This window comes from Brachionichthys hirsutus, unplaced genomic scaffold (assembly GCF_040956055.1).
Source record: "Brachionichthys hirsutus isolate HB-005 unplaced genomic scaffold, CSIRO-AGI_Bhir_v1 contig_822, whole genome shotgun sequence".
NCBI classification, from domain to species: Eukaryota; Metazoa; Chordata; class Actinopteri; order Lophiiformes; family Brachionichthyidae; genus Brachionichthys; species Brachionichthys hirsutus.
In genome coordinates this window covers 1-16,860 of record NW_027180933.1, presented here as the reverse complement: position 1 = coordinate 16,860, position 16,860 = coordinate 1, and the positions used below count along the sequence as shown (strand labels likewise).

General features: G+C 42.2%; 1 protein-coding gene and 1 long non-coding RNA gene across 2 annotated transcripts; one reads left to right on the top strand and one right to left on the bottom strand.

The window, feature by feature from the left end:
• Nucleotides 1-3,997: 3,997 nt before the first annotated feature.
• Nucleotides 3,998-14,913, bottom strand: LOC137916911 (metabotropic glutamate receptor 4-like; the record flags this gene model as incomplete). The annotated part of the gene is made up of 4 exons (XM_068759867.1): nt 3,998-4,047; nt 6,152-6,398; nt 12,720-13,655; nt 14,777-14,913. Coding segments are annotated over 4 exons (1,370 nt in total), but the record flags the coding sequence as incomplete, so codon positions are not given.
• On the top strand, nt 9,166-10,196 carry LOC137916910 (uncharacterized). Its single transcript, XR_011106546.1, has 3 exons — nt 9,166-9,192; nt 9,919-10,010; nt 10,111-10,196. It is a non-coding gene; the product is annotated as an uncharacterized lncRNA (long non-coding RNA).
• Nucleotides 14,914-16,860: the final 1,947 nt, after the last annotated feature.

Below are 16,860 nucleotides of genomic sequence, written 5' to 3'. Positions count from 1 at the left end.
GATTAATTTGTTAGGAGACAAACATTCCCTCACAGTTCACAATCATTTCAAGTTGATCATAATCTGCCTCGAAAAGAAAAGGCTGATTCACTATTGATCATCATTCATGGGTGGACAGACGAAAGTATTACAAGCTTAATCAAAGCAAGTGTTGCTCTGTGTTGGCTCCAGTTGTTAAATGCGAGGGCTCTAATTTGGAAGGATGGGCTGTTTATCTCACTGGAAACTTGAAGTCCATTAAAAACATGGAGCTGTTTCCTGCCTTGCATCATGTTCTCTGTGAGCAGACGTATTCGATATGAACTCACATCCTGTTTGTGGCCAGAGATCCTTCTCTGCCTAGAAAAGAAGAGTGCTTTTTTTAGCCTATATGCATCACATTTATGACAGTGTCATCCACAGTGTCACTACAGGGAGGGGTTTGAATGGCTCGCAATAAATCATGCTTTTGAGCAGCACTTCAGGGATCAAGTTCACCTCTATCTAGACTTGGCCTAGTTGTACGTCTACACAAAGTCCTTTCAAGCAGAACCCCTTGTGGCACAAGACAAAAGTGGCTTTTGCTTCATTGATTAGTTTTTCATTTCATTTGTGATGCACACGATGCAATTATGATTGAACTACAGTTCCCATTTACCATTGTTCACATTACTGGCTTCATTTTTTTGACAGTGAAATATGACAATGTTATCTAATCCCTGTGTTGAATAAAGTCAACTGGACTTGTAGGAAATGCTTGAAGACATTTCCCCTCTCATCCAAGTCACTTCTTAAGTTCTGAATGGCCAATGGAGAGTTCCACGCTTTTAATGTAGTGGGCGTGGTCGATACCGATGTCATAATAGAGATATGTTGAAACCCAAACATGATGGCTTCACCTATGGGCTGTAAGCTCCTGCCCGAGGGAGAGTGGACTCGTTTGAAAGCCGTTCGGATGGTGGTTGAGTCCTCATTTCAATATTTGTCATTTGTGATACAGGCAGGCAGGAACGGGTGGAGGAAAGTATCAGCTGTGTGCTGTGTGATAGGAGAGTGTCAGAGAGGTGAGGCGTGGCATGAACAGAGATAAGTAGAGTCCAGGCTGATGGGAGATGAGTTGCAGGTGATGACACTGGAAAGACCTCATTTTAGGAGATTAATGCGTGTAAAAATACAGATCCTCTGCCCGCTGTGACACAGAATAGGGCTTTATTTATTATATTATATCTACATTTCATGACAGATTTTCTTGAATCTTACTTCACAAACACCTTGATGGCGCTTACATTGTATTTCCATCCATCCATCTCCTCTGCATCCACTCATCCGCCTTGTGGGTCACGGGCCATGGAAGAGCCTATCGGCGCGGTGCATCCTGGATGAGAGGCCATGCAGCTCATCGCAGGGTCACTTGACAAGAAAAGACAAACAAGGGGCCATGCTGGAATATATGTTTGCATTTAATTTGATTAAAATAAGTTTCTGAACATGGATGGAGGAATGCACTTTATTTTTCTGAGTAGCTCTGCTTTGCATTGGGGGAAATGGCGTGCAGGGACACAGCATAATCAAATGCATTAATACTGTATGTATCATTTGAGTTTAACTCAAGTTCACCTGTCTGTGGTTTGAACTATATACACCACAAAGCCGTCCAAAGGCTACTGTTCTGTAAGTCTACGTGTAAGGTACAATTATGGAATAAAGTGTGTACGTACCATCCAACTCCCCCCTCTTCTCCCTCCTCCTTTTTCCATTGTTATTAGCTTGATTTTGGTGTTTTTCGATGGCCAGAACAGATTAAATTGTTTTTAGTATTTTATATGAAACTGTATTTGAGTTACGAGCTCGGTCCTGGAAGGAATTATACTCGTATTACAAGTACACCAGTGTAAACCTGCTTAGATGAAGCCGGCATTATGGCTGTTCTCTTTGAGGCTGCACGGTCACTGAATAATCATAAGAGAGGCACAAAGAAGATAGATGCTGAGCGCTCCTTGCATACACAGGACTTGTATTTAAGTAGGAGCTAACCATTCATTTCAAATAATTTCACGTTTCCCTCCAACAAGTCTCTGCCCTTTCAGTGCTGTTATCAGAGGAATTGTGGCAGCATATTATTCAGTGGATGGTAGCTATTGTCTTTTTTTTTTCAGGGCGGACAAACTGAATTTTAATCGGCATTATTAGCTTAAATCAAGCATAAAAAAATCATACCGAAATGCTGCCAATCGTTTAAGTTAAGATAATGTATCTTTATTAGTGCGTCATTCTGTTTCTCCCATTCCGGCACAGAGTAAAAATAAACCTGTCGGAGTGAACTGCTCTCACCTTCACATGATTAAACAGACGTCTGACAATAGATACTGAAGTTTGAAAACATTTTTAATAGAAATAAAAATTTTGTGTAAAAAATAAAAATAAAATAAACATGCTTCACATACTTCATTTCATGAGGTTTTACAAATACATAGTCAGAATAACCAGGCACTGTATCTTTTTTGTACATTTCCCCCCCGATTTTAACGATATGCCAGGACATGAGCAGACATCATCAGTCTATTTTATAACGTACATTTACTTACCATTTAATTTGGTCGGCACTCACATTTTAGTCTGCAACACAAATGGTGTCGAAAGAAATACAGAGAAAGAGAGAGAGAGAGAGGCATGAGAAGCAGCATTGAAGTTACAACACAAATGGATGTTCGTAGCGCTTCCATACTGCAGGAAGCTGATCTGCTCAGCTGGAGGTGACTGACTGAGATGTTCCTGCAATTCGATTTATCTTTATTGAAAAACCTTACATGCTTCATCGTCTGAGTATAGAGATGGATTTTCTATACATCATGTCACATATACTGCACAATCCTCGCAAGGGCACACTTCATTTTAATTCCCTCCTAATGGATCTGTACGACTTAAATTTGCCCTTTCACGAGGTGTGACCATGAGAATAGCTGGTTGCAGTGATGGATGGTGGTGGGGGTCATCCCTGGATGACAGCTTACAATAAAGATCTCCTGGCAAGAACACTGATTTTTGCTTTTAGATTTTGTTTTTAAACACACGCCACTGTTTAAAAGCACATACAGGTATGCAGAGGGCAGTGACAGCCTTAGGCATGGTGATAAAGGTCATGGCCTCACTTAAGCACAGATAAATAATCACTCACCAGACCTGCACCATCTGAGAACAGTTTTTAACACACTATAGGCTCGGAGCCAAACAATTTGAACAACGCTGCAACAGAGTTTAAATGCATTCGAAATATATATATATATTATATATATATTTATTTATTTATTCATTTTTTTAAAACAACACATCACAGGATGTTGAAACTGGCATGCGCAAAATCGGCAGAAACCATCTTATACATGTAGCCATTCTTTTAACAGAGGAAAAATAAAAATAAAAAGCACATGGAGGATTGTTGCATTGTCGTTGATCGCCGTTTCCAGTCCTTTGACTCATGAGCCCAGAAAAGGTTGAGAAATGAAAAGAAAACAAAGCTACTCTTGGAAATCCACGCTGTTTTCATGTCTTTTTGATGCTTGTGAATCCCTTTTGACGCCTTAAAGGCTTCAGAATTAATTTTAGAACACCTGAACATTTTGTTGATTTTGTTTCAGTTTCTGTCGGCACTGCTCAGGATGATAGAAAAGTCTGTTAAAGAGGATTCAAACAGGGAAAAGGAATGCTCCGTCCTTCATTCTCCAGGCCTCTGCCATGCAAATATTTTTCTGTGTGTGTGTGTGTGTGTCGGGGGGTGTATTCTTTGGAGGCAGAGAGAAGACTGAATCACTTGCACTGTTATTTGCTCTGCTCCTCTCTTTTGTCCATCCCTCTCATCCCTGCCCATCGTGTCACATCTTTGGGTAATTCTTTGATCTCCACCCCAATAATGCACATCCTTTTTCTTTGTTTTGTTTTTCTTGTGTGAAATCCCACTGGGTGTTTCTCCTTCATCATGGTAAAAATCCTGAAGTTAAAAAAACCCAACAACTTCTGTCCTTTAGATTGCATGGTTACTGTAGCTGATGTATGTTTGCTTTGTGGAGAAACCTGGAAAAGAAGAAAGAGGAGATTGTGCATCAAATATTCAGAGTAAACTATTGTAAGGATGAACTGAGGAGGACGAGGGTATTTGGCCAGGGTATCTTGATGCAAGACAAAATGCCACATAATGGCTGAACGTTCGTGTGTTCTTTGGTTGCCATGGCGCAGTGAGTCTTAAATACCAGTATTTAAACCATTGGCTATATTTCTGCCCTCCATATATTACCAGGGCCAGATGGTAGCGACAGTAAATCCTGCAGCCACCAAATCGCCTCATTTCCCTTCAGCTAGCAGGCCTCAACTTTGATGTTGTTTCCTGTGTTTGCAGATTCGCTGAGGTGGAGCAGATAAATCCTGACATGTCGCCACCAGATCTCGGCAGTTATGAGAACTGGCCCAGACAGGCATTTTTCAATTTCATCAAGCCGTATATCCACAGTGGCAATGACAATGACGAATGGTGCTTATTCAAATAGGCCTGCACTGTGCGGCCTCTGCAAATGGTAATCCCATCAGGAGAAACTGCTGCTGGCTATCAAATTCTGTGTCTTTGCCTTCTTGCCACTTATCGTAACAAAATCCCAGATTAACCTTCGACAGAAATCTTACAGCAAAACCTGATGTAACGCTGCACTGTGTGTTTACATTGAGCCATGCTGATAAGACGGGCTGTAAAGTGTGCCACGGTCAACCCTCGGTTTAGAGAGATGCTAGTGTTAAACGGGAACACAATGCCGCTGCAATGGCTGCATTTGTCATCACATTTAGCGTGGAAATAAATCAGAAGCACAGCTTGGAAACGTGCGACAACAGACTCGGTTCCTTGTTAGTGCCGGTTCGGATTGAGTGGCAGTATCTGCGGTGACAGATGTGACAGATTAAAACCGAGCAATTGCTGTCTGGATGTCACATAAGTCATTTCTGCTGACTCAGTTGCTGAAGTCATTATTTAGCTCGCTTGTATAAATCTGGATTTTTTTTTCTTTCTGTTATCGTACAGCGATGAGGAGCTGGGAGGTGCGAGAGTCAGATGTCTCCTGATTCATTCATGTGTTTGAACTCGGGCCTCCACCAACGCCCTTCGGGATTGATATCGTGACGGTTACTTTGAATAATTCCACAGCATGTCAGTAACCTGTGAAAAGGTGTCCACCAAAGTTTCCTTAAAATTTAGAATGTGTTTTTTTTAACTCAAAGATTAAGGTCACACAATTGTAAAAGAGTAAAACATTGTGCATGTGAAAAACGACCTTATTATTTCAAGTTGAAGTATGACATGAATATATCATTCACTTTTTAACTCTTTGAGTGCTACTCATGTCTGAAGACATTTTTTTTGAAACCCAAACATTCACTTCCAAACCATGACATTGAAATCTGCCTCTCTCCAACGGCCAATAACTCCGGAAAAAAATGGATGGAAAACACTTTTTCTTTCCTGATTCCTAATTTTGGTGTGTGCATAGTCATAGTAAAGAATATTTTGTGTGGCTTGGAAAATGCGCAAAAACTGGGCCACTTGGCATATAGCTGAGCTGAAAAAAGTTTTTCTCCATATCTTCAAAGCTATATTCTACATGTCAACATACATGCTCCATGTTTGAATATTGGTGAGGAACAGATTACTGTCTTGTCTTTTTCCAATCCTGTGCTTTACATGGACAGATATTATCATGATTTTGTTTTTAACAGTGCTGGGATGCAAATAAATAACGAGTGCAGCAGTCAAATGCTTGTTGAGATGTCAAATGAAGTTCACATCTCTGGAGGTAGACATTTTGCTGAAGTGCAACTGTAGTTGTATTGTCAAACTGCAGAGTGTGCATCGCCGAGTGGCCTCAGCCTGCCCACGCACATAATTGTAATCTATGTAAATGGTTGCTTCTGAGACAGGAACACAAACAACACCCCTCACCCACGTCAACACATTTACCTGAGTTAATAATATGCCACACATCTGTTAATGAGAAAGCCTTCTCTCTCTGTTTCTGACCTCTGCATTGTTATGCTTAGTTTTGCAGACTGTGAAGGACAAAATCTGCAAGAGAAAACCAAAATGTGTTTTTTTTGCATCAGCGGTTAGTTAGTGCATTAGCATTGGCATACTCACTTTGTGTTTCAAGGCTTTCGCACAGCTCGGTCTTGGCTTCTCCGTTGGGTCTGAGCCCGGCCTTGGGGTTGAACTTGTTGGACATGGTGGTGGCAGTAACAACGGCCTTGAGGCTGCGCGTGCGCTTTGGCACGTTCTGCTCGGGGTGGAAGAGGACCACGTATACCTTCGGCATGTAGAGCAGCCCGAGAGACACTGATGCACTCAGGCTCACCGAGATGGTCAGAGTGGTTGTTTGGATGTACAGCTGCAGGAACACGAAAACAGTTCAACCCATTATTTGGCACAGACTCGGGCAGATTTCTATATATGGGTGCAGATTGAATAGTAACTGACAACCTATGTTTCATTTGAACTGAAGCACCCAGTGACCTGCGTGGGGTCCGAGTTGTCAGTTGTACTGTAAGCTTTGAAAAAAGTTAATGCAACTGAAATGTGATCAAAATTAGTGTATCATCTGCTTTTACATCTCTGCCATTCCAGCCAAGGCCACCTTGTTCGTTCAATATCCTGCCATTCCAGTTTTTTTGCAGACCGGTCACATCAACCTGGACACCGATGTCCTAACACCCATCGAATGCATCCTATTCTGATCCACAGTGAGGGAACCGATAAAAGCCAAAATGAAACTTGCGGAAAATCTTTCCACATGGTCAAATTGTTTGAATCATGGGGGGGGGGGGGCTCCGAGGATCATTCAGGCTCATTCTGTTCTGTATTAATTGTTTCAAAAGCTGCAGCAAATTAATGAGTCATCGTCGCTGAGGCGTTAAAGAGGGGGAAAGCACGTGTAATTCCAGGACATTACTGCTGCGATTGCTCGTCTGGCTGGCTGAGAGGAATTAACTTGTCAGTTGTGTTACAGATGTTCTAATTAAAGGGACATCCATTCAGATATTATGGCATCCTCTGCAGCAGGAGGTCCGTGCCTTTCCTGGAGCCACTGAGAAGCTGTGGGCGTCAGCAGTAGATTAAAGAAGGTCAAACATTTGGATATTAAAGCAGCGCTTTGTGATCCCTCACCACCACTAAAACCTCATCTTAGATGCTTCAGTGAGAACTGATCACATGCTCAGGAGAGACAGAAATTCAAGATATGTTCAAATTACCCAGCAGTAGTTTCTAAATTATCACGTGTTTTATTTTATTTTTATTTTTTATTTTTTATGTGGGTGACTATTGTCTCGTGACGACTCCGCGCTTCTGGCGGATTACGGAGCTTCTCACCCGATCTCTAAGGGAGAGTCCAGCCAGCCTACGGAGGAAGCTCGTTTCAGCAGCTTGTACCTGCGACCTTGTTCTTTCGGTCAATACCCAAAGCTCGTGACCACAGGTGAGGGTAGGAACGGAGATCGACCGGTAAATGGCTCAGAGAGGGCATGCATGACACAGGGACACACGCATGTGCACGTTCCCCCTGCTTGACGTCAAACCGAGAGGGATTTCTTCCAGACGTGTTTGAGGAGGTGATTGCAGACCTACGCAAACTACGAAGGACTGACTGGATGGTTTATTTAGCTGTGTTTGGGTTGATAAGGACCCAAAATCACCATTATAGTGTAGAAACATGGGAAAAGTGAGTTTTTCATAATGTGGGACCTTTAAGGTTCCAGTGACCGGCTCTCGGCTTGGTTCGCTGTTGCCTCAGGCACAAACTGTCAAAACCAACCGTCAAAACCAAACCGTTACTCAAAAGAGCAGATTCTTTCAATCAAGAATAAGAAAGCCATCCATGTGTTCAGTTAATTTACCATCAATCATTTGACTTCCAAATGATATCAAGCTCGTTTTTGCCAATTGTGTGCTGCAATTTATTATTTCCAAAAGACATTATTGACACAGTAAAATTCCATTTGAATTCAATGCTAAGGTATGGTTACATTAATACTTTATGGATCTTTTTTTCTCTGCAGAAATTCACTCGAATTGAACTAAAACAAAACCTAGAAATCTCCAACATGAAGAGCTCCGCTTCACAAAGCAACTGAGCCTTTGCTTAGAAATGAAGGCCTGTGTTCAGTGTCAGCCCAATGCCAATGTTCAATCCATTAATTTGTTTCCTCCGGATTGCAGTGCACCTGAGCATGCACCGCCCGCAGCACATAAAATGACTGTGTGCCTCACACACCTATCATCACACTGCCATTAGCAAATCTTGCTTCAGGCAAAACATAAGGAGGCGGCATGTGGCAGTCTGAGCTATTAACTAAATGCGATGAAAACAATCTATCAGTGCGTGTGCAGTGTGACCAAGAGCACAAGTAAAAAGTGGAAAGTAAAGCCTGGAGAAGGAGCGACACAACTGGATGAGACTGCCTGTGATAACTGGTAGCATAAGATCCATATGGTGTTGAATGAATGTGGTTTATTTTCAACTAGAGATTCCGGAGTGCTTCTCAAACTATCTAATTCAGTTCAGCTGAATGATTCCCACTCTTCACTAATCTGCTGTGTGATTTCTCAGCATGCGGTGGAATTGTTCAGCAGAGGCGCTTGCTGCATGAGAATTTGCTATAATTGCTCTCTAATTAAGCTAATAAACAAATAGAAGGCCTAGGTGGACTTTATAACTTGCTTTGCGGGAGAATGCCATTTATAAAGGTCATAATTTTTTTATTAGCTTCACGGCCTGTTCATCCCTTATTGGAACACCCCGAGGTCAATAGCCGAGACCCGGAGGACAACTGTGCTGCAGGTTTGCTGAATGCAACGGCTGCTTTCTGAAGACTAGGATGACGCCCGTTGCTTTGCAGCGTCTATCTTCATTCTGCATTATTGGGTCTGCGGGACATTCATGTGAATAAGGCTATCTTTGTATTGCAAAGAGACTAAGAGGTAAACAGAAAAGAACCAGGGGGTGATAACAACAGGTAGCAGGAAACATCATCAGCAACAGTAATGAAGGCACTCCGGTCTGACACCTGGTCTTGTTGAACTTATTGATGCAATGCTTGTCTGCCTAGAGTGCTTGGTGATGCCCATAGGTTGGCCTCTATTGCGAAGGCTAAGTGAAGATGAACTGTAAGCCCACCAAGACCTAGGTTGGTTCACCTGAAGGACAAGACACCCAGACACAATCTGAATGGTGTAGTATGTTTAGTCCAGTGCAGTGAGGACTGACATGTGGGAGACAAAACAACCCCTCCACCACAACACAGGAGATCAAATGTCTCAAGGCGGCACGCAGCACTCCATCTGCACCTGAAGCACAAGGGCTATTATTTTAAAGATAGCATTGTACACATCCGAGCCAAGTTAGCCCGATGGTTGGAGGGAGGGGTTCGAGAAGCCATCTGTGTCAAACTTGAACACCATTCCTCAGCAGAGGCCTGCAACATCAGCTGTCCTCCACATAATACTATTATAAAAGATCTCATAACTAGCTGAAGGATTATCCTCCCAAGGAATGTTGATTGTGCGACAACAACCAATCTCCCTTATCCTTCCATTAAGCCTAACCTCCCCTTAGAAAACAAAATCCACATAACACAGAAAAACAAAACTTTAATGCACAAAATATAATCCATGAATTAACTATCACATCTTAATTGTGTAGGTACAAATCAACTAACAAAATGTTTGAATGATCGGGTATCATATGTGCTGCCTGGCTGTGAAGCTCATCTCCTCAGCCTGTCCGCGTAAAAACTGGCTGCAGATGTGGCTCATGATATGCTGGACTGCACAGAGCTCCAAACAGAACAAGTGCTGTGTGGTCTTTCTGACATCTTGATGTAATCCTCAGGTGTTTTCAAATGTTCACACAGATCAGTCGTACTGCTGTGAAAAGGTGTGTCCAGTTTGTAGAGCGTACAGAGTACCACATTGTAAAATACTTCCACGCTTCAGATGTTGGAGGGTGAGTTTTTTTATTTTTTTGCTGAAGCTTGTTGTTTAGTGTCAGGATCCGAGTGTTTGTTTGCTTTTGTTTTTCTCCCCTTGGTGTGTGACTCCGCTAGACCCTGCACACCACTCCACCTGACCCAGCCTCACTCCGTTCTGCCGACTCGCCTGGATAACCTCTGGACACCTCAAGACTCAGCCACTCCAACTTTTAATTAATAAACCCTTTTGTTTTGTTTTTTTACTACACGCCATTCTGGGTCCAGATCTGAGTTCTTCATGACATTTAATTAATTAATTAATTAATCTTCTTGACCGCTTTTCCGTTACCGGGTCACGCTGGAGCCTATCCCAGCGGTCAATGGCATAATTTGCCTAGTTTGCATGTTTTTGGTGGTGGGAGGAAGCCAGATAACCTTGCTCAGCTCGTTCATGCTTTAATCCATGGTTGTGCTGCTGTAGACCAAACGCAGCCGTCTAGGTGAGGAGAAGTTAACAGCGCTCATTGAATTTAGTTTCATTTTCGTTTTCAGAGGCGTTTCTGACAGAGCGGTTTGAGACAGAAAAGAGGGCCGCTGTCCTGCAGCATCTGTTTGCTATTTTGACCAGATACTGTCCATATAAGTGTCTGGGAACTGCGTTAACTTGTGGAAAAGGAGTATAAGGTGGGATCTTTAAGAATATTTGAAACATGGGTCTGTTGGTGACAAAAGATCAACATGGACTGTCAAAGAAACAGCAAGTACAGCAACAGCCACATGCTTTGTGGACCCAAGGAGCCTCCTCACTCACTTCTGTATCGTCTGAAAACACTATACCAGCATGTAAGGGAAATAGTTAAGAACAAAAAAGTATGTATACTGCACACTCAGAAGCCATTTTAGGATATAAAAGGAATATAATTATTCTCAAATGAGGAAAGACAAAAATGTAGGACATTCCCCTGAAGCAAGTTTTCATTATGTTCCATTTTGTGTCTTACCTTAACAAAACTCAGGGCGATGCAAGAAGTTTAACCAAATGGTAAAAGTTGAATTATCTCACAGCTATTTATGAGCACAGAATTCTACTTTATAAAAATATGAATAAGTTATTAATACGATATGCTTGGTCTGAGAAACGATGTCTTATGAAAGTGAAATCTTAATGGGTTTGTAAGTTAATTACATTAGCGATATTCAGGTAGGAAACAGGAAAGTAGGTCTAACCCTTTATCACCTCTGTTTTTCTATTCAAGCCCTGTTCACCCTCTCTGAGGTTATATAATGCTCTTTTATCTTCAGAGAGAGGAGATGGAACAATAAAACAGAGAACTGACTGATATCCAGGGCTGCTGTTTACATGCGACTTACGATCTGCAACACTCATTAAAAATATTATGGGCTGCTTTTTTCATTCCGGCCTGCGCTCCCCGTGTGATGGACGAGAATATATATCGTGAAGATTGTTGAAATTTCACTCCGTTTACCTGAAGGCATTTCAGTAAACCTAACCATACATGTAGCATGTATTTATTTCAGCAGGGCTCTGGTTATTGTTCTCAGCGTTGCTCAGCTTTAGCATGAGTCCAATTCAGTTTGTACTTTGCAGTGTTAACGCAGCATGCAGAATATTAAAATAAGTTATTGTACTGTCGGTCACGTTGTGCATTATTAATGCGATTCAACTGGCTGCAGCCATATGTAGATTTTAGTCTACGGGAATTACTGTGGTGTGCTCAGCACGACAAAATGCACGCACTCAGTCTCTCAAGAATGTTTCTCCAGAAAGGTAAGTACCACAGCCAGTTTTCCAGTCCTGCATTTTGATGCATTATTTAGTTTTATCGGCGAGACGAAGGCGATACGGATTCATTTGTTGCATTTGTCAGACCCATGCTGGCACCGCTGACAGTGTCCACGTCTCTGTCATCTCTTGTAGCTGCTGAGCTTTTGTTACACTGCCAAAAGACCGCTTTCAATTCGATCTACATATTTCTACTGCGCGATACCCTTTTGGCTTCATGCCTGGGTTGTCTCCACTCTATATGAGTTCCAAGTTCATCGTCCAAATCCAAATCCCTCTGGGATCTCGCTTGACCTGTGGCCTCCCAGTGCTCCAAGTGGATGCGACCCAGGTCCTTAGTTCATGAGGTCAGGCACATCGATTCGATTGGTTTGGTTTGTATGCTGTCTGTAGGATTAGTAGAGGATACATTTGCAAAATGCCGCGACCCGGCCCTGGATAAGAGGATGAAAATGGATGCACATTTGCAAAATGTACTTCGCAGTTTGCTAATTTATTTGAAATAGGAGATTTTCACACAACCTCTCCCTTTCGATCGGCTTTACCTCTGAAATTGCTCAAGTTATGAAATAAAGACAGAGGGACAATAATGCAAGAAGAAGAATTGTACTTTAAAACTACCAAAATATTAGTTTTAAATGACTCCTTTAGAAAATAATTTCATGAATAATGGTGCAAAACTAAGTGACAAAATATCATTATTATACATATACAATATATTGTTGAATTATGAATTTATACGTAAATAGAGGTGTGGCTACTACGTACTAATGCATGTTATTCTGCCCAGTAGCAGCTAACTACGGTTGTGCAGTAAATATACTGAAGATTGAAGAGTAACTTCTGCTGAAATGCAGTTTGTATAAAGTATAATAATATAAAACACTGTTGTACTTCATTAATAGCATTAAACCGTTCTGATTAGTAGTCGTGTTCTTACCTTTTCCGTGGACTGTGAAGTGCCAAAGAAGATTGGGATGAATGCTAGCCAAATGATGCAGGTGGTGTACATGGTAAAGCCAATGGGCTTGGCCTCGTTGAAAGTCTCCGGCACCCCTCTGGTCTTTATAGCGTAGACTGTACAGGTGACCATGAGCAGCATGCTGTAGCCCAGCAGGCAAATCAGAGACAGGTCAGAGATGTCACACTTGAGCACGCCCCGTGCCATGGTCGGGCTCGATGTCCTCTGGTCTTCATAGTCGATGATGGCCTTGGAAGGATCGACGCCAAACCAGATGCACACACCGAGTAGCTGCACTGAAGCCAGTGTGAACGTAATAGCTAGCTGTGAGGCTGGGGAAATGAACCTGGGTGCACTGACTGACATGGTGCCCTGCTCAAAGATCCGATAGATACGGTTGGTTTTGGTGAGCAGGGCGGCATAACTTATGCTCATGCCCAGACCCAAGAAAATCCTCCGGAGGGAACAGATGCCCACGTCCGGGGCGGAAATCATCAGGAACGTTGTGGCATAGCACAGGAAGATACCAGTCAGCAGCACGTAGCTCAGCTCCCGGCCCGATGCCTTCACAATGGGGGTGTCATTGTGACGGATGAAAGTGACCACCACAAACACGGTGGCCATGATGCCGATGACCGCAATGAGCACAGGGATGACTGCCCACGGAGCGCTCCACTCCAGCTTGACAATCGGGATTGGAACGCAGCCTGTGTGGTTCACGTTGGGTCGCAGGTCAAAGCGACACATCTTGCAAGTGTAGGTGTCGGCCTGGTACTGATATCCGTCGCAGCGCTCGCAGTGCCAGCAGCAAGGGATGCCCTTCACGATCTTCTTGCGCTCGCCAGGCCGACAGGGCTGACTGCAGATTGAAGAAGGGATTTGCCAAGCGCTGCCAGGCCATTGCATCAAACTGACCTGGGAGGGAGGCAGGGGGACACAGATAAACGTGAACACATGCACACACACACACGCGGTAGTGTCGAGAAAACCGAGAAGATATTTATAGATGACTAAACTCAATTTGTCCTCCAAAACGGTGGCATTTAGAGGAGGGGGGTTGGGGGTGGGGATGATTTATTGACCCAGGAGGCTCCCTGGCACAAGACACGATCTAAACAGTGGTCATTTGCTGTGTGGTTGTTTGAACCCTGCATGAAATACAATTATGTTTCCTTCCATGCCACTTGTTTTTTTGTTTTTTTTTGGGGGGGGGGATCAGGATGGAAATGGCCAAACATGGGTTCAAATAAAAGCATTCCTCACAAATTCAGGAGCAGTGGGACGGTGGGTCCAGAGAGAGAAAAGGGAAAACCCATCAATAAGCTCTTTTTTTTTGTTTTTGTTTTGTTTCCTTGGCAAAATAGTTGTTTGTGTTTGATTATGGCAGCTTTGATTGTGAATTTTCCGTTTTAACGGGCACATTCATTTGTAAAGATAAATTGAATTCCTAATTTCAAACAGTCCTGTTGTCTTTGTTGTGTCCTTTATCAACTTTATTCAATTACGGCAGTGCATGCAAAGCTTTTACAGCGTTCTGTAAATGAGCATTTAATTAAGAACTCAAAGAACACTAATTAAATACAGCCGCCTTTACAAGTCATGTTCCACAGTAGGTGCCCATCACAGAGTTGTTTTTCTTCTTCCACACGCATTATTAGAAGATGTAAAGAAGGCAGAACTCTTTTCAAGCTGCGTTCAAATCGTACTCTCTTTTGCCTGCCTCCACTTCGTCTAATATTCTGCTATAATTTAATATTTCAACACAGCCTCTGCTCCGTATTGGTTTCTGGAAATCAGCAATACCATCTGGAGGGATGATATTAAGTAGATCTGTCCTTTCTTTTCGTCACAGTCCACACCTGCTAATCATTAAAAGTGCCTTCTAGATATTTGTGACAACTTTGAAGATGGAACCATGATTAGGGAGGTGCAGAGGGATACTTTCAATGCAACCCAAGTGCAACGCGTGCAGGATGAATGGTGTCAAGCCTTCTGAAGAGCATCTGTGGGCATAAAATAAAAAAGGCTGCACTCACATTGAGATAAAGCTGATCCGTCCAGTGGCCAATTATTTTGTATTCGGCCGTCCGGTTTCTGATCTGATATTGGTAGATCTCGTAGCGTCCGGGGGCATCGCCGTTTTCATTGAAGAGCACTGGGTTGCCAGCTATGCCTAAATGAGATAACAATGATCATTATCATGGCTGTCGCACACAGTTAGTAAGTAATATTAACTGTAATAAACAAAACAGTCACTTTATTTTGTGCACTTATTTCTTCTGATTTATCTCTCATTACAGAAACAGCTATTCAGGGCCCACCACAGACCAACAATAAAAAAACGAATGTATTTACAATATATATATATAAAAAGTATTTTCAACTCATTCCAACTAATTTTGTGTCTGATACTAAACTGGCCAGAACCCATTCCTCTAATTTCAGCAGTCAGCAATTCAAATAAGTTTTATATGCGGATATAAAATGGTGACAAAACAGTAACTACAGCCTTTTATAACAACTTAAATGTAGTGAATCATTAATTTTTATGTTCTTAAATTATTATTTTTATAATGTTAACTGTTGAATCACTTTATTGGGTTCTTCCTTAGCCCACGTCCAACCATTCTATCAAGTATAATCAAATCCAATAAATTAAGTTGCTTATGATCTCTCAATGTTAAAGTAGGTTTTTTTAAAAATATTACGATTGTAGTTTTTTTTCTGGATCTTTTCTGTCATTTTCATCCAGGTCTCATGAAAATGCACCTTGTGAGCTAACAAATATAAAAACACAGTTAATAATGATCAGAACCTTCTTGGAGGTAGCAACAGATAGTGACAGCATCCTGTATAGATTTGTTGCCTAAACATGAAGACCGATCAGTGATAATGTCCGGCTGGCACCAGTTCCATCTGCATTCATGTCTCCATTATGGACGGAATTAATGCACTCAAGGTTTCGTCTTGTGATGCTGGTAGTTGCTACTCTGAGGGAAACAGAAAGCTGCAGCAGCACTTGGGAATGCTCAGAGGTTTCTATTTTATGTGAGGCAGAAAAGCAATGCGGCTCCTGTACCACCCCCTTATACCCTCTGATAACCAGCATGAATATAAATACATGCGGACCACGGCTACGGTCTTTCATACACTTAAGATATGTTACATTTTCAGGCTGATCTGCTTATTATGGTCTTAGTGACAAACTGACTTTGAACACCAAGAGGCAGACAACAGAATCCCCCCTGACATCTGACATAGTGTCCCCCCCATTCACCGTATAAGTTGCCCATTCAAGATGATCATTCTGATAAAAAAGATAAAGATAATGCATATGAGGCCTTTTAAGAAAAGTGTTTCCTCATTCAGATCCCCAATGGGAACTAGTTGAGCCTTACTTCTGATCCAGCGATCCATTTAATCAGCGTGGAATGCACAAAGGATCACCCTGGAGGGAGAACGAATGAGGCAACTTCATGTCAAATTGCTTTTCACATCAACCCCTACAGCAAACCTTCGAAAATAACGAAAGCCGAAAGCCTTTGTCTTTTTTTTTTTATGCCTGATTTATCAAGTCCCCCCCAAAATACGCCCCCCCCCCCCAAGTTAAGAACAAAAGCTAAATGTGGCCAATTGCAGATGGATTTCTGCCGATGAGGATTTTTCTTGCTCTTTGTTTTGGAGCTGCTGGATGCATCACTGTAATCCTCATTTGGACCAGTCTGCCCTGTTCGATTTTTGCATTACCATTTTACTCATCTTTGCCTTTGACAATGCCGCCCACATTTCAAAGCAGTTCCTGATCTAGGAAGGATTACAGTGAATTTACAAAGCAGAGAAGACGCATTGTGCTTACGTAAACATATCAAACTCATTGTCTATGACAGGCAAGGGCAAACTGCGGCCCATGTGGGCCAGCTTTTTAATCCGGCCTGCCGAACTTGTCCAAATTATATCATTAAATTAAATTGTATGCAACCTCATTAATTTTACCTTTTCCCTTTAATGCTACCTGTAAAAATCCAAGTCCTTTCATGTAATTGCTTTTACATGTCATTTATATTAGTTCACAGAAACACTCCATCCATCTGTTCTGGCCCCTCATTAAGAGTGAAGAGTG